This window comes from Capricornis sumatraensis, chromosome 21 (assembly GCF_032405125.1).
Source record: "Capricornis sumatraensis isolate serow.1 chromosome 21, serow.2, whole genome shotgun sequence".
Lineage (NCBI taxonomy): Eukaryota > Metazoa > Chordata > Mammalia > Artiodactyla > Bovidae > Capricornis > Capricornis sumatraensis.
Genome location: NC_091089.1, coordinates 2,906,339 through 2,927,056, shown reverse-complemented (window position 1 = coordinate 2,927,056; position 20,718 = coordinate 2,906,339). Strand labels below are relative to the sequence as shown.

The following is a 20,718-nucleotide window of genomic DNA, read 5'->3' as shown; positions in this document are numbered from 1 at the left end:
AGGATGTGAGACTTCATCTAAGCTGGAAGGGCAAGCTTTTCCAGTTTGAATTGGTCCAACAGTGTTGAACTGGTAGGGAAGACAGAGGGCAGGCACTCTGAACAGGGTAGGACTTGCCTCCTTCACATGCCCATCTCCACCCTGACCCCAAACGGCAAAAGGCCCTCAGGCCCTCTTGTCCAATGTAGAAGCTAAAACTTTATATGAATGATGCTTTTGGAGCCACAAGTCTTTGACAATACAAATGTATTTTCATCATCCAAAGTCACGTCACTCTATGGTTCATTCATTACCACTACCATAATTATCTCTTACTTTCCAAGTTAAAAATGTAAAATTTTCTTTTTCTTGAGACCTGAGGAGTTCTCTCTACAGTTATCCATATGTTTAAACAAATCCCTTTCGTATGGAAACATATTTAATTCAGCACATGCCAGGCTCATTTGGTGTGCACTACAAGTCTTACTCGGAGAAGGCGATGGCACCCCACTCCAGTACTCTTGCCTGGAAAATCCCATGGATGGAGGAGCCTGATGGGCTGCAGTCCATGGGGTCCCGAAGAGTTGGACACAACTGAGCAACTTCCCTTTCACTTTTCACTTTCACACATTGGAGAAGGAAATGGCAACCCACTCCAGTGTTCTTGTCTGGAGAATCCCAGGGACGGCAGAGCCTGATGGGCTGCCGTCTATGGGGTCGCACAGAGTCGGACACGACTGAAGTGACTTAGCAGCAGCAGCAGCAGCAGCAAGTCTTACTGGCTGTCTTCATGCCCACAACTAAACCATAAGTTCCCCCTAGAAGTGCACTTCTGAACTCCTATGCTGAGGGGCTTGGAGAGAGATCTGCCCAGAGCTGTTGAGCTGATGGATTCCAGGTTGGAAACAGACCCATCTCCCAACTCTGGTCCTGTATTCTGTCTGCAGCACTAAGCTACTGCCACTTCAAACCAACCAAAAAGCTCCTTCTTTTTACAACTGAAATCACGGTCCCCAGGTTTCATCTTAAAGTCACTTGGCTACTTTCACTTAAAAACTCTAGCATATTTTTGATGATTAAGATGTACTTCTGGCTTACACTGGAATATCATTCCCAAAGAAACCTAGTCTGAGTAAAGCACCCTCCTGCTGATCTAACATCAAAGGAGGGAGAGGAAGATTATAAATGGTACTGTCTTCGCACCTCGGGCCTTCATGCTGTTGTCTTGTCTGGGGAGGGCTCCTACACCTGACCCCATGTGCTGTCCCTTGGTGGCCCCAGGGCCACTGTTTCCACACCTGGGGAGAGGCTGTGGGAGGTGACGGTGCACATGGGGCTGTGTCTCTGACAGCTTTGTGGGGGCAGGAAGCATACCACGTTCTTGTAGCTTTCAAGCTGCCCCCTCCTCGACCCCTGATACAGGTAACTGATATCCAGAGATGTTTCTGGTTACTCTCTGCCACTGTATCTGGCTCAATCACCCCCAACCCCCAGCTCACCTCCCCTTTCAGGTTGCCGGTGCTGCTGCTGCTGCTAAGTCCCTTCAGTCGTGTCCGACTCTGTGCGACCTCATAGACGGCAGCCCACCAGGCTCTCCTGTCCCTGGGATTCTCCAGGCAAGAACACTGGAGTGGGTTGCTATTTCCTTCTCCAATGCATGAAAGTGAAAAGTGAAGTCGCTCAGTCGTGTTCAACTCTTCGGGACCCCATGGACTGCAGCCCACCAGGCTCCTCCATCCATGGGATTTTCCAGGCAAGAATACTGGAGTGGGGTGCCATCACCTTCTCCACCCTTTCAGGTTAGTTTTCATAAAAAAGGGGGAACTGAACTTTAAGGACAAATATCTGCAACTCTGAATTTCTATCCTCCTTCATCATTTCCTTAAAATACTCTTAAAAAAACACAACAACATTCTTTTCCCTCCTGCGTACACAGCTCACGATAATCTTCACCTTGGAGGCAGTCCACAGAGCTGACTACTCGTGCCCGTGAACACAGTCACTCTGGAGAAAGCAGCAAGATTCATGACGGACAGAAAAGAAGGAGGGAAATCTAGGTCCAGTGTGTGGTGTGACACTGAGGTGCCCTGGGAGCCCAGGGCTCCCTGTCCTGCAGCCGTCCCAGCCCCACCTGGGCAGGCCCAGTGACTAAAGCTCTGCATGGGGGAGAGGACACTCCTCAACCTTCTCCAACATGCTTTTTTTTTTAAAGAAAAATTAGGATCTTAGAGCCTGGTATATTTCTCTTTATGGTGTGAATGGAATAGAACCACACAGCTCAAAATTCAAAAGGTGTTCAGTGAGCAGCCTCCACAGGAACCAATGACTTCAGTCCTCTGTCCCTTCAAAAGGCATCTCATGCTCGTGAGAGCAGGGTCTGTGACCTGTGTCCCCTTGCCCTCTTCTCTGACAAGCAGCACGCGGTCCACACTGGTCTACTCTGATTTTTTTCACTTATCTGCTATACTTGAAAAACATTCTTTTGCTGGATGTTTATAGTCCCAGGAGGTAGGTATGTATCTTGGACTTGCAGATGCTCCTGAACATGAGAAAGGTCAAGTCATCTGGCTCCTGTCTTGTAAGTGCCACAAGGGACATTTTGTGACTATGATAGCAGTACTTTCCTTGGAAAATCCTTCAGGGCTAGACTCTTCCAGTGATCCTGAAACTGCCCCAGTCTTGAGGGACCAAGGAGGATCCTAGACATTCCAATATCCACTGACTGCTCCCTGGCAGGAGCCTGGGGCTGAAGCACCCAGGATTCCTCAGCTTGTTCTCCTGTTGTGAAATGTTGTGTTTATCATGAACATACTCAGGGCATCTAGGGAGTTACTGTGTTCTTTCACAGACGACCGACCCCTTGTAATTAAAGTCTGTCTTACAACGTGAAGTTAAAAGGTAACCCACACATTACTCATCTTCCCAAGCTCCTCACTGCAGATAGAATCCCAGCCAAGCACTCCGGACCCTGCAGCAGAGGCCCCGCCCCCACAAGGCCCCGCCCACCGAGGCCCCACCCCGAAGCCCCACCCATACCAAGGCGCCACCCCAGGCCTCTCAGGTGAAAGCAATCACAGGACATCAGAAGCACAGGTAGATTCTGATGGAAAATCATCATCAAAATATGCACAAAGGTGAAAAGTGGAAACTGTAAAAGCTCATCAAACAGATTAAACTTGCTCCCAGGATGAAGCCAACAGAAGTGCTGTATTAGAAAGGGCTGAAGGACTCAAGGAAGCCTTTACAATATGGAAAGTGAGAGAAAACACAACCCAAGGGTAAGTCTCCAATGTGACCCAATCAGATCGAAAAATATTGTACTCGGGCTGAACACAGAACAAAGCAGCAAGGCCCAGCCCCAGGCCTGGACTCCTGCCTGTGCCCCGTTCCAACTCCTGCTCAAGGTGTGTTCCTTGAACCAGCAACGCCAGCAACACCTGGAACCTGCTGGAGATGCATGACCTTAGGCCCCAGGCCTAGGGACTCAGAATCTGTGGTCTAACAAGATCCCCAGGGACTCAGGTGCACACTAAAGTCTAAAAAGCTGTGTCATGAACATCCCAGTAAGCACCTTGCTAGTTACTGTTATGGGCTAGTTTTTAGTACCCATTCATTCATTCATTAAGATTGCACTGAATGCCCAATAGGAAAAGGAGTGCGTCAAGGCTGTATATTGTCACCCTGCTTATTTAACTTATATGCAGAGTACATCATGAGAAACGCTGGGCTGGAAGAAACAGAAGCTGGAATCAAGATTGCCAGGAGAAATATCAATAACCTCAGATATGCAGATGACACCACCCTTATGGCAGAAAGTGAAGAGGAGGTAAAAAGCCTCTTGATGAAAGTGAAAGAGGAGAGTGAAAACGTTGGCTTAAAGCTCAACATTCAGAAAACGAAGATCATGGCATCTGGTCCCATCACTTCATGGCAAATAGATGGGGAAACAGTGGAAACAGTGTCAGACTTTATTTTTGGGGGCTCCAAAATCACTGCAGATGGTGATTGCAGCCATGAAATTAAAAGACGCCTGCTCCTTGGAAGAAAAGTTATGACCAACCTAGACAGTATATTCAAAAGCAGAGACATTACTTTGCCGACTAAGGTTCGTCTAGTCAAGGCTATGGTTTTTCCTGTGGTCATGTATGGATGTGAGAGTTGGACTGTGAAGAAGGCTGAGCGCCGAAGAATTGATGCTTTTGAACTGTGGTGTTGGAGAAGACTCCTGAGAGTCCCTTGGACTGCAAGGAGATCCAACCAGTCCATCCTAAAGGAAATCAGTCCTGAATATTCTTTGGAAGGACTGATGCTGAAGCTGAAACTCCAGTACTTTGGCCACCTCATGCGAAGAGTTGAGTCATTGGAAAAGACTCTGATGCTGGGGGGGATTGGGGGCAGGAGGAGAAGGGGACGACCGAGGATGAGATGGCTGGATGGCATCACTGACTCGATGGACATGAGTCTGAGTGAACTCCGGGAGATGGTGATGGACCAGGAGGCCTGGCATGCTGCGATTCATGGGGTCGCAAAGAGTCAGACACGACTGAGCGACTGAACTGAATTGAATGCCCAGTAGGGCCCTGGGCTAGTGTTGAGTGTCTTCACAAGGCTGACGGTTTGAGAGCCCAATGTTGAGATGTTGTGGTTGCATGTGCAAATGTGTAAGGACAAACTGAGAAAAGTACAGAAAGACGCTGTATGACAGATGTAGGCCCTGGTTTAAACTGAGTGTATCAGGAAAGCAGGAATCAGATGAAGAGAGGGCCAGAGCGCACCCCACACCATGGCCCGGGACCAGGGGGGCAGGACCTCACTGCGCGCCAGAGGCCACAGGGCAGCCCCGTGGGCTGTGATGCCTCACGTCCTGCTTGCTTTTCATCGAGGTGGGTCCTGGAATCACAATCAACACAACACATCCAACCATGAAGGGGCACGAACACGTCAGGGCCACTTCAGGACAGGGCCAAGGAGCATGCGCACACACGCATGCCGTGTAGAAAACCATGGAGAGACGTCCATTTATGGGACGATCGGGCAGCACAGGCTGCCAACCTCACGAGGCATCTGTCAGAGCGTGGGACCTGCCAGGGGGTGACCTCCGGGGCGGACACGTCGGGACAGTTTAAAATCAGGCCACAGACCTGTGAGTCAGACGGGGTGGAGCGGACAGCCGAGCCTGGGCCTTTGCTGTGCCCCGTCCACCCACTTCAATCCGGAGCAGTGATGGCGTAGCCGTCAGCACCTGCAGAACTGCTCAGACAAGCAGCGGCTCCTGCGTGAGGCTGCCAAGCAGCTGCCGGGGGCTGTGTGAGCCCTGCGTGTGCTCTCCACCTGTGGACCCAGGACTGCTCAGTGTAGGAGTGGGGCAGGGCCGAGAAGGGAGCAGAGAGATCTCGGGACACGGCTGTGGTCGCGACGGTGGGAGAGAAGGTGTGGTCCGGGCCAAGCTCTCCTCACAGCACCCTACAGGTGTCGCTGTTCCCATTTTACAGACCAGGAAGCTGAGACCCAGAAGTTTCGACAGCTGTGCACAGGCACAAGGCTACTAGTAAAGAAAGGACCTGAGGCTGACACTGCAGAGGGTCTAGACGAGGTCTAAGGAGCGCCAGCGGGGGCTGTGGGAATTCCACGGGGAGGGGACGCCCAGGCCAGCTGGCAGCGTGGACAAAGCGGGCCATGGTGGGCAGGAGAAGCCTTCAAAATGTTTATTTATTCCAAATTTATTCCAATTCCAATTTATTCCAAATTCCAAATTTTTATTTATTCCAATTTTTATTTATTCACTATAAATTAGTGAATTTTACATTGTGATAGCTGATTCATGACTAAGTTTAGAAAATGAAGCTAAATCTCTCATGTCTGTCTGGGTATATGTATGTCTCTGTATATGTCTTTGGAGAATACTGCCATGGTTAATTTGTAAATGAGCTCTATTTAATTGGCTTGAAGAAAAGTAAGTGCTTACAAATCAAACAATTCTAAATACAAGAGAAGTTAAGTGAATTTCAGGTTCACCTGAACTGGGAAATATTCAGTATTAAATTAATACCTGGTATTCTCTTACAAACTTATCAAGAAAAGTAATTCAGTGTTACTCAAGATCCCCTTGAGGAGGGCATGGCAACCCACTCCAGTATTCTTGCCAGGAGAATTCCATGGACAGAGGAGCCTGGTGGGTTACAGTCTACGGAGCTGCAAAGAACTGGATACAGCTGAAGCGACTTGGCACACGTGGTGGGCAGAATAGCGCAGACCAGAACCGGCTGCTCTAGAAGCTGAGGAAAAGGTGCAGGGAGCCTGCTGTCGAGGTGGAGCTGGTGGGCTGGAGGGCCCACCTGGGCCAGGTGTGGAGGTCAGTGCCAGGCTGCTCATCCGCCTCTCCTTCACAGCACTTCCCCGGAACAGAAATGCAGAAATGCACTCAGGCAGAGGCCTGGAGCCCCAGCCCGAGTAGGCAAGCAAGGTCACATCTGGACCTGAGCTCAGGAAAAGTGCCTGGAAAAGAGGCAGTGTCCAGGGATGGGCTGGGCTGAGGGGGACGCTGCCTGGGTCAGTGGTGCCTTAGCAGACAGAAGGCAGAGGCATCAAGAGGCAAGGTCCTGGATGGAGACCTCGGTTCAAGCTCCTGACTCACCTTGAACTGGCTGGTGACTCTGGATCATTTAAACTTCTCCAAGCATATTTCCTCCTTTGTAAAAGAAGGACACAATATATTCCCCAGAGGGCTGGTGTGAGTCTTGAATCAAATCCGTGTCCTGTTCTGAGTGAGAGTCCATTGAACAGCAGCTTGCACTCGATCACCTTGTTCCAGAGCTTTTGCTCTTCTTGGCCAAGTGCACGTGGGGAAGGTGTACAGGGCACACCAGGCTTCCACATGCACCACAGGGCTGCCAGAGCCCTTCTCAAACACCCAGACTTGCACTGAGACCTCTGCCCGTGTGGTTTATAAAAGACAGAGCAGGAAGCATGCCCCTACAGGAGTACACCCCTCTTCAATTAAGCCACCTTCCTAATTTCTGAATACAAGTCATGACTTTTTTAGGCCCTGTCCCTTCCATCACTGGCAGTTATTTTTCAGGTTTTTTTTTTTTTTTTTTTTCACAAGGAAACCACTTTTTTATTACTCTGTGAGAGAAAAGTGGTGCTCAGGAGCATGACCTTAACTCCGATCTCTAGATGGGGACTCAGAGCTGAGCTGAGCAGAAGCTGCCCACCCCAGCCTTGCAGCCCAAGGGGCCTCTGCTCGGTCACCACTGACACTCTGAGCACAGCTGTAGAGGGGGCTCTGCCTGCAGCACCCCTTCTGCCCCCAGCAGACTGCACACAGGCCAAAGCGCATGGGGCGGCCTCAGAGAGGGGGATTCCCAGGACACGGGAAGAATACTGAAGAGGCAGTGCAGCCCTGAGCCATGTCCTGGAGGGGCTGGGGAGAGAGAGAGAGCGGTGCATGCTGTGGCTGCAGAGCAGTCTGGACCAGGTAGGTGTTGTCCGTTTTCCACGAGGTGGAATCAGGGAATAACAAGAACTAGGTGAGAAGCAGGATGGTGGAGCAATGGAACGTTGCTGGGGCCTTGTTTGGGGCGAGTTAGCAGCCTGGTCCAGACCCCAGAGGTATGGGGGTCATGAGCATCCCCTCTGCAGCCCACAGGTATGGTGTCATGAGCATCACAAAGCACCTGAGCTGAGTGCCCAGTAGAAGGGCTGGCACAGAGCCGATGCTCTAAGAAGGGACGTGGTAACCCCAAGAAGAGAAAAGGACTCAGGTGATGTGACCGGGCGGCAACTGCTCCTACCAGGCTGGACCGAGCTCCTAGGACAGGGAGGGAGCCCAGAGACTGTGGCCCCCCAGAAGTCTCTCCAGGAAGAACCACAGGGCAACCTCAACAGCGCACGTTGGCTTACTCTCCAGGGCCAGGTGCTGACCCTCCTCTGATGAATGGCTGTGACCGGGTGGGTGGAGAAGAGGCATTGTGAGGAGATAGACAACACCTGCCTGGTGCGGAGGCTTGCGTGTGTCGCTCTCCCTCCCTCCCCAGCCCCTCCTGGACCCTCAGCTCACCACTGACAAGCAGTGGGCCACATTCCTGGGAAACTGTTCCCAGTTTGGGGCGGGGGAGCGCAGTGACTCCAGCTCCAGGTGGACAGGGACAAAGCTGCTCCAGGGCAGATCCTCTCCTGAGGGTGGAGTGCAGCTGCCCCAACACACCGTTTCTCACAAGAGCATTCCGACCTGTGGAGCCTCGGCATCACCTTCCGGCAAAAGGAGCGCCTTCCTGTGAAGGTTGGGGGCCCTGCTCATCCCTGCAGCTGCTGCCGGAGCCAGGGGCCCCTCCTCCATGAGAGGGGCCACACTCCTGGCAGAGTATTTGTTTTGTCACATAGCAACACCCCGTTATTATTCCAGACCGGTGAGGGAAGCAAGGTCATGACGTGTGGGCGGGGAGCCAGTGGCCCCCGAGCCACACAAAGCAGGATGCGAGCAGCGCTGTAGTCTCCCAGTTCCTCAGGCACAGCTGGCCGCGCAGACGCCGGCTTTAGCGGCCCGTGTGGCTTGCTTCCATGGCCCTTACCCAGGCCCATGCACAACAGCACACCTCCCAGGAGACGCCATCTGAGGGGCTTTCTGGGCCTGTGCCTCAGTCCCCCGTGTCCTGTCTCGGGAGCAAAAGTGCAGAGAGAGAAGCTCTGCAGACCGATGGACACACAGTTCAGCTTTCGACAGACACACTGACGTGATGAAGCGGAAAATAAACATACCCGATCACTAGGCAGGACTTTTAGGAGCAGCAAAGAAATTCCCAAAGGCAAAGGATGTGACTCACCAACACCCTCAGGTGTGCGAGTGGGAAGCCGCAGGACGACACAGGCAAACCCCAAGTGAAGGCCACCGAAGCTCGTGGCCCCACAGCCCACCACCATCAAGGCTGCTGTGGGGGTCTTCATTTCACACGTGAAAGTCAGACAACTTTCAAAAGGACAGCGGTTCACTTTCATCGAAGACACTGTGGCACGTGCTGTCCTGGACCCACTGAGCAGCGCCAGGCCCGACCCTGTCCACCTGGTGTCTCAGCCCCCCGAGAGGGCTACAGCAGGTAACGGAGTGCACAGGACGGCCTGAAAGCTGTGAGTCACAGTGCAGAATTAAAGGAAGGGCTGGGAAAGCCTTTCAACTCGGTAAACAGATCCCTGATTTGATTTATTAATTGACAAGTAATTAATAAGCTGTGGTTCAAGGCCTTCAGGAACTCCTGAACCCTCAGACCACCGATAGCAGCTGCTCCACCCCGGTCCACTCAAGTCCAGGGCTGGGGTCTGTACAGGGCTCTCGAACAGCACACTGGGTTGGGAGGAGGCTGACGAGGGCTACGCCCAGCCAGCTCACAGCAACATTGAGAACCACTAGTGGAATCCACAAGGGTGTCGAAGAGGAGCTCACAGGAGGCTTTGGGCCCATGAATCTCCATCCATACAGACAGATGCATAAGGAATACTCTGAATCCGTTTAAAAAACCGATCTCCAGATACACACAACACGGATGGACCCTCTGGACGCAGAGTGCACCGTGACATTGAGTCTGAGCACCAGCATGCTCACCCTGGTGACAAAGCCCTGACGGCGGTTACACTGGGGGTGGGTGCTGACATGGAGGGACCTTCTCAAATGCTGGAATGTTGCACACTTACTGTGATGCGCACAGTGTTCACCAGGTGTGCAAACATGTACAATTTCATCAGATTGCATGCTGAGATTAGTGTGTTTTACTGTCACGCACAGCTTCCCTGGTGGCTCAGATGGTAAAGAATCCATCTGCAGTGTAGGAGACCGGGGTTTGATCCTTGGGTTAGGAAGACCCCCTGGTGAAGGAAATGGCTACCCACTCCAGTATCTTGCCTGGAGAATCCCATGGCCAGAGGAGCCTGGTGAGTGAGCTACAGTCCATAGGGTTGCAAAGAGTCGGACACAACTGAGCCACTAATACACACACACACACACACACACACACACACACACACTGTCACACACACTGAACTCCACTCAGGAATGATTCCGGTGTCACATGTGAACGGGTCCCTGAAAGGCAGCAGTCTCATCCTCGAGGCACGGCAGAGCTTTCTGGGCAAGTGCAGGAGAGGATCTTTCTCTTGAGGATGGTCTTGATTCCTGTCTCCTGTACAATGTCACGAACCTCCGTGCATAGTTCATCAGGCACTCTGTCTATCAGATCTAGTCCCTTAAATCTACTTCTCACTTCCACTGTATAATCATAAGGGATTTGATTTAGGTCATACCTGAATGGTCTAGTGGTTTTCCCCACTTTTTTCAATTTTAGTCTGAATTTGGAAACAAGGAGTTCATGATCTGAGCCAGAGTCAGCTCCCGGTCTTGTTTTTGCTGACTGTATAGAGCTTCTCCATCTTTGGCTGCAAAGACTATAATCAATCTGATTTTGGTGTTGGCCATCTGGTGATGTCCATGTGTAGAGTCTTCTTTTGTGTTGTTGGAAGAGAGTGTTTGATATGACCAGTGTGTTCTCTTGGCAAAACTCTATTAGCCATCACTTCATGGCAAACTTCCCTGGTGGCTCAGACGGTAAAGCGTCTGTCTACAATGCGGGAGACCTGGGTTCGATCCTCTGGGTCGGGAAGATCCCCTGGAGAAGGAAATGGCAATCCACTCCAGTACTATTGCCTGGAAAATTCCATGGACAGAGGAGCCTGGTAGGCTACAGTCTATGGGGTCGCAAAGAGTCAGACATGACTGAGCGACTTCACTTTCATGGCAAATAGATGGAGAAACAGTGGAAACAGTGTCAGACTTTATTTTTGGGGGCTCCAAAATCACTGCAGATGGTGACTGCAGCCGTGAAATTAAAAGATGTTTACTCCTTGGAAGGAAAGTTATGACCAACCTAGACAGTATATTAAAAAGCAGAGACATTACTTTGCCAACCAAGGTCCATCTAGTCAAGGCTATGGTTTTTCCTGTGGTCATGTATGGATGTGAGAGTTGGACTATAAAGAAAGCTGAGCACTGAAGAATTGATGGTTTTGAACTGTGGTGTTGGAGAAGACTCTGTGAGAGTCCCTTGGACTTCAAGGAGATCCACCAGTTCATCGTAAAGGAGATCAGTCCTGACTATTCATTGGAAGGACTGATGTTGAAGCTGAAACTCCAATACTTTGGGCACCTGATGCAAAGAACTGACTCATTTGAAAAGACCCTGATGCTGGGAAAGATTGAAGGCAGGAGGAGAAGGGGATGACAGAGGATGAGATGGTTGGATGGCATCACCAACTCAATAGACATGGGTTTGGGTGGACTCTGGGAGTTGGCGATGGACAGGGAGGTCTGGGGTGCTGCAGTCCATGGGGTCACAAAGAGTAGGACAGGACTGAGCGACTGAACTGAACTGAACTGAACTGAACTGCAGGAGAGGATCACGTGCAAGGGCAGCCTATGGACACGGGGAGGCTGACAAATGAAGAATTAACAGGGATGGGCAGTGCAGAAGGGTCCAGGTGGTTTTTGAACTCTTTAAGCAGCAACTTTTTTTTTTTTTTTACTTTCCTCAAGTAAAATTAAGAGAAGGCAATGGCACCCCACTCCAGTACTCTTGCCTGGAAAATCCCATGGACGGAGGAGTCTGGTGGGCTGCAGTCCATGGGGTCGCAAAGTCGGACATGACTGAGTGACTTCACTTTCACTTTCATGCATTGGAGAAGGAAATGGCAACCCACTCCAGTGTTCTTGCCTGGAGAATCCCAGGGATGGTGGAGCCTGGCTGCCATCTATGGACCCCCATCTATGGGGTCGCACAGAGTCGGACACAACTGAAGCGACTTGGCAGCAACAAGTAAAATGCTACACATGTTCCCCAAAATATAGAGCAGATGCTCTGGCTGGGGATGGTGAAAGGAGCCATTCCCTTGTCTCCTCTGCCAACAAGCATCTTCACAGAGCCCCAAAGGAGCACAGCCTTTGGAAGTTGGAGAGCTGGACGGTGGGGTGTGGGACACACCTCCTGGAGCCCAGGAACCAGAGGCGCACTGAATGAGGGGATGGGGAAAGGTTTCAAAGGTCACTGATGCCCCAGCTGTAACAGTGAGTGCCCAGTCCTGCCCCACCCAGTCCTGTGGGTAACAGGGCAGCCTGGCGGCTCTGAAGGAGGCAGAGAAGGCTGGCACCGTCTCCAGGGAAGGGGTGTGAGCACCACGCAGGGAGATGTGTAGGGCTGGCTCTGAGGAGGTGCCCTGAGCCCCCGAAGCTGTCAACTAAGGAAATTAGGTGACACTATCAACGTGGATTAAAAAAAATAATTTAATTTATTTAATTGGCTGTGCTGGGTCTTCATTTCTGCGTGAACTCTCTTGAGTCGTGCTGAGCAGGGGCTACTCTCTGGCTGTGGGGCGTGGCTGCTCACTGCAGGGGCCTCTCTGGTTGCGGCTCCCGGGCTCTAGGGTAGTTGTGGCACACGAGCTTAGTTTCTCTGGCCTGTGGGATCTCCCTGGACCAGGGATCGAGCCTGTGTCTGATGCATCGGCAGGCAGATTCTTTTCCACCTGAGTCACCAAGGAAGCCCCCAACGTGGCCTTTGAAATCCGCTTCCTTTGGACTTCCAAAGCTTCTCTTTTTTGTTTAGCTCATCTTGTACCACTTCTTTCCTTTCCCTCCACGGCACTAGTGGGGAGGGGACAAGGGCCCTGAGCCCTCGCAGAGATGCCCTGGGGCTAAGTCAATTAGTGACTCCAGCTTTGGTCACCTTCCTCAAAAAGCAGTTCCTTTCTAAAGTACCCTAAAAGACCACTGCTGAACTAGCCATTGTTGTTCAGTTTCTAAGCCGTGTCCGCCTCTTTGAGGCCCCATGGGCTGCAGCATGCCAGGCTCCCCTGTTCTTCTCTATCTCCTGCACTAGTAGCTAGCTGGAAAACCTGTTCCTCCTCTGAGGTTAACTCGAGTGGCATTTACTGGGCACCTACTTCATGCAAAGCCCTGCTGGTCACTTTAGATACTGACTCTTTCCTTGGAACGTACTACTGAGAAATGCAGGGCTGGGAGAGAACTAGAGTCCCCGGGCGAGGAAAACTGGAGACCGGAGGAGCCTAGCTACTCCTGGAAGCAAGGAGGGGAGAGGGCGCTCTGCCTCAGCTCCAAGCGGCCCGCACAGGTGCCGCCGCTGCTGGTTCCAGAGAAGCTGAGAGCAGCTCCTAGAGGCCTGAGCACCACGACTACTCCTGCTGTGCGGGCGGGTGGCAGGGGGATTGGAGACCTCAGCCTCCAGCTGCGACCCTGTGGCTCTGGCGATACTTTGGGCCTCAGGATAAAGGACCCCCACACCCACCCACTCCAGTCTGCCTACACACAACAGGACCTTCGTTGGGCCATTTGCTTTTAAGCTGGGGATAGTGGCTATCTTGGTTACCTCTGTACCCCAGCATGAACCCCATGCCTCGCATACAGTAGGTGCTCAGTAAATGAATACATGAATGGATGGTAGACTTTTAAGAATAACTACTGGAGAGTGTACTTCCCTTGAGGCCACACAGCTAAAACCTGCTGCAGGGATGGAAGCAAAATAGAACTTCCTTCCTCAGAGCACTAGGCCTAACTCTTCCAAACTCTGGACCCAGAGAGCCCAAGCGGTCTGTTTCATTCTACGTGGGAATACCTGTGTCAGTATCTGGACCGGACTTGAGGGCTTGTCGGAGGAGGCAGGGCAGGAACCCTCCTTCACTAGGGCCACAGACAGTGCATGGTAGAGACTGGAGTCTGGAGCTGAACAGCCTGAGTTCTTCGACTGGGGCCAGTTGAGTGGAACCCCCCAGACTTTTCAGTGTATAATTGGAGTGGTAACAGAACCTATCTGGCAAGGTTGTGATGGAGAGTAATGAATTATCATTTGCAACTAAAATGTATTTATGAATATATATATGTGGTTAAACTTATTTTAATGCTTCTGGGACTTCTCTCATGGTGCAGTGGCTAAGACTCTGTGCTTCCAGTGGAGGGGGCCCAGGTTCAGTCCTTGATTAGGGAACTAGATCCCACATGTTATAACTAAAAGATCTTTCACAGTGCAATTAACACACCTGGTGTAGGAAAATTAAAAAAACATATATATATTATATATGTGTATATATTATACATGTGTATATATATTATATATGTGTATGTATTATATATGTTTGTATATATACACATATATGTTATATATGTGTGTATATACACACACACACACACACACACACACAAAGTTGCTTCAGTCATGTCCAACTCTCTGCGACCCTATGGACTATAACCTGCCAGGCTCCTCTGTCCATGGGATTCTCCAGGCAAGAATACTAGAGTGTGTTGCCATGCCCTCCACCAGAAGATCTTCCCAGCCCAGGGGTCGAACCCACGTCTCTGATGTATCCGGCACTGGCACGTGGTTCTTTACCACTAGTGCCAATTGGGACGCCTATATATATATATGTATAAAGAAATACTTCTGGATGCAACCTGTTCGCAGAGGGCAGTGTCCAGCCTGGACCCTGTGTTCAGGGGCGCCTCAGAGGAGGCTTGCAGGGTATGTACTGGGCTTGGAAGGTGTGCAGCACCTCTCGTTGCTCCTCAGGCTCACAGTTGGAGCAACCTGTGAGAGGACGTGCGGAGCAGTAAGCAGGTGAGCAGTCCGCTGGACGCTAACTGTGCTGCCGCTCCCTGGCCCCCGAGGTCCGTTTCAGCGACGCTCTGATGTCACTCCGGGCTCCCTCCTTGCTTGCCTGTAAAAGTCCAGGAGGCCCCTCTGAAGGAAAGGGGCAAGATGCTGCTCTCTTTCTGCTGATTCACAGACAGTGGCCCTAACCCTAACCCTAACCCTGACCCTGACCCTAACCCTAACCCTGACCCTAACCCTGACCCTGACCCTAACCCTGACCCTGACCCTGACCCTAACCCTGACCCTGACCCTGACCCTGACCCTAACCCTGACCCTGACCCTAACCCTAACCCTGACCCTGACCCTAACCCTGACCCTAACCCTAACCCTGACCCTAACCCTGACCCTAACCCTAACCCTGACCCTAACCCTGACCCTGACCCTGACCCTAACCCTGACCCTAACCCTAACCCTGACCCTGACCCTGACCCTGACCCTGACCCTAACCTTCTGACTCCTCAAGGCAACTTGAACGGTTGCATCTCCCAATCCCTGACATGCCTTCCCTGCCCTAAAATTGGAAGACCCCTCTATTTGAAATGTCACAAGTCCCAGGAAATGGCCGGAACCTCTGCTAACTGGGTGCCCCCAGGAAGGTCCCCAGGGGCTTTCTGCTGCTCACAGGGTGTGGGCAGCACCACCATCCATGCCCACCAGATGACACTCCCCACCTGGGTCTCTGATGACAGTCTCCTCTGGACGCAACTTCCCAAATCAAGTCACCGAACCTGTTTAAACACAGACGTGCATGATACAACAAAACCAGAATCTTAAAAGGGTGTAGCCACACACAGAGGTGAGTCAAACTGTGTCAGGCGGTTCTTAACTGGCCCGCAGGAGGCAAGTGCCCAGCCAGCGCGTGGGGAGGGTGTGGCCTCCACTCCAGCCCCAGATGGAAGGGCATGGCCAGGCAGAGACAAGATCTGGGACCACAGGGTGCACCAACACCTAGCAGCATCTGCACTGATTGGAAAATCTCCTGTGGATGAGCAGGTCCGTAAGAGTGAAAAATAAGATCACTGACAAAAGAACGCAGGGAAGAATATGGCAGCTAAAAATACACATAGAGATACCTAACACATATAAGAATATTCTATTCACCAATAACCGAAGACTACAAATTAAAACAGTGGGGTAGTGTTTCACTTATCTAATTTTAAAAGAATAAGAAAATACCCAGTACTGGAGGGTATACCAGAGGGAGGGAGGGGATAGACATGAAGCAGGGTGTACACATTTATAGAAGAGACTTTCTGGAAGAAAATCCAGCAATATGTATACAAAGTCTTAAAAATTTGCATACGTTTCACTTAGTAATTTCATTTCTAAGAATCTGTCCTAAAGAAATAATAAAAGTCCTGCAATGAAGTAAGAGAATCAATATCTTTATAAACTTGGCGTGCTCAGTCGTGTCCGACTCTTTGTGACCCCATGGACTGTAGCCCACCAGACTCCTCTGTCCATGGGATTTTCCTAGCAATAGTACTGGAGTGGGTTGCCGTTTCCTTCTCCAATCCCTGACATGCTTTATATACTTTATATGATATACATTCTATATGTACTGTTTATATAAATGTTTAAATGCAAAATTGTTATTCATAACATTGTTTACTCTAAGAAAATGGAAAATAACCCAAACAGGATATTGGTTAGGTTAATTATGGTTCACATATAAGATGAAATACTATGTAGTCATTTCAAAAACATGTCTTCTGAAAATATTAATGACATAGAAAACACAACACTTCACTGTTAAATTGAAAGTGGAACGTTGAAGGCTACTGAAAAATACACCTATAAAATACGACCCTGATTCTGTCAAACGAGGACATCTGCATGTACAGATGCACATAAAGGGCCAGAAGGACATGCGACCATGCTTGGAATGTGGGAATTACCTCCTTTGTGCCTGTTGTGGTTTCCACATCTTCCACAATGATAGTTTAAAATCCAGAAAAGCCTCCTGCAGTACGGCTTCCCTGGTAGCTTGGTTGGTTAAAGAATCCGCCTGCAATGCAGGAGACTCCAGTACAATTCCTGGGTTGGGAAGATATGCTGAAAAAGGGATAGGCTACCCACTCCAGTATTCTTGGGCTTCCCTTGTGGCTCAGCTGGTAAAGAATCTGCCTGCAATGCAGGAGATCTGGGTTTGATCCCCGGGTTGGGAAGATCCCCTGGAGAAGCAAAAGGCTATCCACTCCAGTATTCTGGCCTGGAGAATATGGGGTCTCAAAGAGTCAGACTGAGTGACTTTCACTTTTCAGTATCTAAACCAAGCAGCCCAAACTGGATTAAAACCTTTAGTGGTGTTATTCTCCCCACACACAACGGACACCAGAGGCCACGGGTGAGTCACATAGCCCTGGGCCCCCATCACCAGGACCAAGGCCACAAAACGAGGGAAACGTGGGGAAGGGGCGCGGGATGGAGAATGCTCTGCCTGCAAAGATGTCAGGCGGCTTGGCAGGAGGAATGTCAGGATAGTGCTGATTCTTGGAGAAAACACTTCAGGTGTGGGAAGCCACATAACCAGGGCCCCAGAGGCCAAAGAGAAGACAGAATAGACCTGCCTGTTAAGGAAGCTGGGACACCATGGACCTCACTTAAGGCAGGGGTCTCCAGGCGGGGGTGGGTGGGGGGGCGCAGTGTAGAGCGCACTGCGGAGATGAGGAAGCTGTGTTCCTTTAGACTTTCCAGGCACATGCAGATGCTGGTGGGGCTGATGAGACAGTCACATAGTGAAAGCTACTACAGAGCTCAAAATGGCCCTGTGTGGCCTTCTGTCTTCCCCTCACACAGCCAGTCAACTCCAACTACTTGGCCCCTGTAGACTCCTGTCCAGCACTGGACTTCCTGCTATCCCTCTGAAGGGCCAAGACAGCTCTCCTTGGCCTGAGACATTCTCCCCAGACATCTGCATAGCCCCTTCCCACTGCAGGTCTTCTGGGAAGAGAGGAAAAAGTCAGATTGAGTGTGAAATGGCAGCCCCGTTACCAGAACTGGGGAGTCAGAAGCGCATGCAGCTGGCTGGGAGAGGAACAGACAAATCACAGGTATTTGACAGAAATGCTGGGTAGAGTTAGGGGCTGTCTGATGGGGGAGAGCCATCCGATCTAGACAGTTTCTCTGTCTCAAGGCTTTGGGAATTGACCAGCTGTGACAGAGGGCTAACACCAACAATTCTGAGAGGATCAGAGGCAATTTTCAGACCTGATATCCTGAAATGCCACAGAGTCTTGATCTGCAAGGCTTAGCTCTTACAACTGTGGGTGTCCTGCAGTTTACAGGTGCTTTCCCGTTCATTGCCTCGTTTGATCCTGTCGGGCTACCAGAATAGGTTCAATGACCATTGTACAGATGAAATAACTAAGGCTCAGAAAAGTTAAATGACTTGTCTGAAAGCTCACAAGGTTGGGTGGTAGAACTGGCTGGATTTTGGCACGATTTTTCTCCACATGCAAACCCAGGTGTTTTGGTGAACCATTTAGATTGGATAAAAACATCACTGTCATAATGGTTTGCCTCCCATATTTTGACAAGAGCAGCTGGAATAAGGCTCCCTGCAGAGATGGACTCCGTGGGTGGGTGAGAGAGTGGTACAGAAAGGGGAGCCACGTGGCCCCACTGGACAAACAGTAAGACAAGCCACCTTATCCAAAAGGGCCTGGGGCGGTGGTGGTGTGTGTATAACCAGCCAGCCCAGCAGGGCCCAGCCTGGTGTGGCCCTCCAGGACTGTTCCCAAATTCAACCAAAACTTTGCCCCTCTGCCACTCACCCCTGGCGGAGCAGTCACTGCATCTGAACTTGAACCCAGGCTCGGGCCATGGGGCAGCCCTCCTTCTTCACTGGGGGTCAAGGAGGAGGGGCAGCCTGAGGTAACCCACTGGGCCACCAGAACACCTATGGCCCCCAGTTCCCCGGGAGAGGCAAAGGCAGACTCTTACTCTTCAGGCCTCAGGGGTCTGCCATGTCCAGAGTGCACCACTGCAGGATAAAGGCTGGTGAGGGCATTTCCTCCAGGGCCAGCCCTCCGGAGTTGCATCTGGTCAGGCAGCTGCCTGCCACCATGGCTGCAGAGCCCAGGGCATTCGGCCAGTGAGATTCGTGAACAGCCTGGGGTGTTCATCACTTAGAACCAAACAGCCACCTTGCAGGGGTGAAAGGCTGCCAGGAGGTCCCCTTGCGATGGAAGTGGTCCTCGTGGAGACTGCCTCAGGAACGCACGCATGACAAACTGTGACCTGAAAACTCCGCAAGGCCCTGGATGTGACACTGTGATACAAGACGGTACCTGTGGGGAAGCCTCTGTGTTCTTTCTCACAACTGCCTGTTAATCTATGATGATCTCAAAATAAATAGTTAAAGTGAAACACCATGGGTGCTCAGTGGCTATTGTCAGGGGACAATGAGTTCTAAGAAGCCACATTCCCACTGAGTTGAAGAAACGTCAGTTATTTGGTGCTCCCACTCAGGCTTGTTGGTTCCTCCCCCCACACAACTCACAGAGGTCACTTTTGATTTGGGGGTGTGGGGAGTTCTGGGGCTAAAAAGAGATGAGTGCTGGGCCAGGGTCACAGAATTAGCATTGGAGGTAATTAGATATGAGGGTTCATAAATAGACTGCCCAACAAGATGTGATGAAATCCCACAACTCATTCTGTGGGACTCCTGCAGAGAACCCCCAGCCTCAGAGGAAGCCCTGCAAATCCTATGTCAAAGGACCCCACCTTGATTGGTACGGGCAGCCCAGACAGGGGCCATCGGGTTAGTCTTCCCAGAGAGCGAACCAGGACACACACGCTGGCGACCAAGTGTGCACAGATTTGGAGGTCAGAGCCCACCCTCGGGTCTGGCCCCTCTGCCACCACTCAGGTTCTCCTCCTTGCCTGACCGAGCCGGGCGGGGGGAGCGCAGAGAAAGGGCGAAAGCCGATCCCAGGCAGCAGTAAGCCCGAGGCCCCCTCCTCCAGGACCCTGAACAACTGCTGCTCTTGATCTGCGGCAAGGTCCACCCCTGAGACCCTCGCAGACAAAAGCTTCTGCCGCGAAGGTGCCGCCCCCGCAACGGGCAGAAGCGCCAGATCCTATCAGCCAATTATCCAAAGCGCACAGCCACCCGCAAGTTCGGGCACGCTTGGGCCCGGGCGCGGGCAGCGGGAGGGGCCGCTGGTCCGGCGCGCCCGGGGAATCTGGGCCTGGGGCGCGTCGGGAGGCTGAGGGGCTGGTATGCAGGGCCGTGCTGGGGACTGGGGGTCCGGTCCGGGGATCGAGGACCCGCTGCCTGTCTCTCCCTCGCCGGTTCCGAGGCTCCTCCGCTGCGAAGGAGGCGGCGCAGCCAGGGCCCTTACCCGGCCCGGGCCCCCAAGGCCCCTCCAGGGCCCCGAATTCGATCAGCCCCCGGGTCGCCCCGGAAACATCGCCCCTCCACCGCGCGGTGCGCCGGATCGCCGCCGGCTTGTGGAACAAAAGAGCCACTCTCGCAAAGGGTCCGGCGGCCGCGCGGCCCTCCGAGCGCCGGGGCTCGAGCCGAACCTTACCGGGCTGCCGGGCTTTGTGCGCGCGCAGGGGCGGGAAGGACTGAGGGACCCCGGCGCATCTCACGGACGCGCGCCGCGCTCCGAAGTTGTGGTCGGCGCCGGCCCCTCTCGCGCCGCCCAGTCCCCTTCGGGGCGCCCATTCATTCGTGGGGCGGGGTGGGGGTGCGCAGACTGCCGGCCCCCGGCTCACCTTGCTCTTGACTTCCACCGCGCTGCAGTCGTAGAAGCGCAGGGTCTGAGACTTGTGGAAACTCCGGTTCATGGTTCCAGCCCCGCTCAGCCTTGGCTTCGCCCTCGCTCTTCGCTATGGGGACTGCAGAAGGACCCTGGGTGCGCCACCCGCCGCCGTGGCCCCGGCGCCGGCCCCGGCCCCGGCCCCTGCCCGCGCTCGCTCGGCCGCGGGGCAGCTCGAGTGCAGCGGCCCGAGCAGGGCTGGCCGCGCGCCTTGGGCACTCCAGGGGCCGCGCGCGGGAGGAGCGGGGTACGGCGGCGCGCGCCGCCCC

General features: G+C 52.3%; 1 protein-coding gene across 1 annotated transcript in view; it reads right to left on the bottom strand.

The window, feature by feature from the left end:
• The window catches only part of PARD6G (par-6 family cell polarity regulator gamma), a 73,414-nt gene extending 52,937 nt beyond the window's left edge, over positions 1-20,477 (bottom strand). The window contains exon 1 of the mRNA XM_068993985.1: positions 20,406-20,477. Within this exon, the coding sequence (XP_068850086.1) occupies positions 20,406-20,477 (72 nt within the window). The remainder of the gene's footprint in view (positions 1-20,405) is intronic.
• Positions 20,478-20,718: the final 241 nt, after the last annotated feature.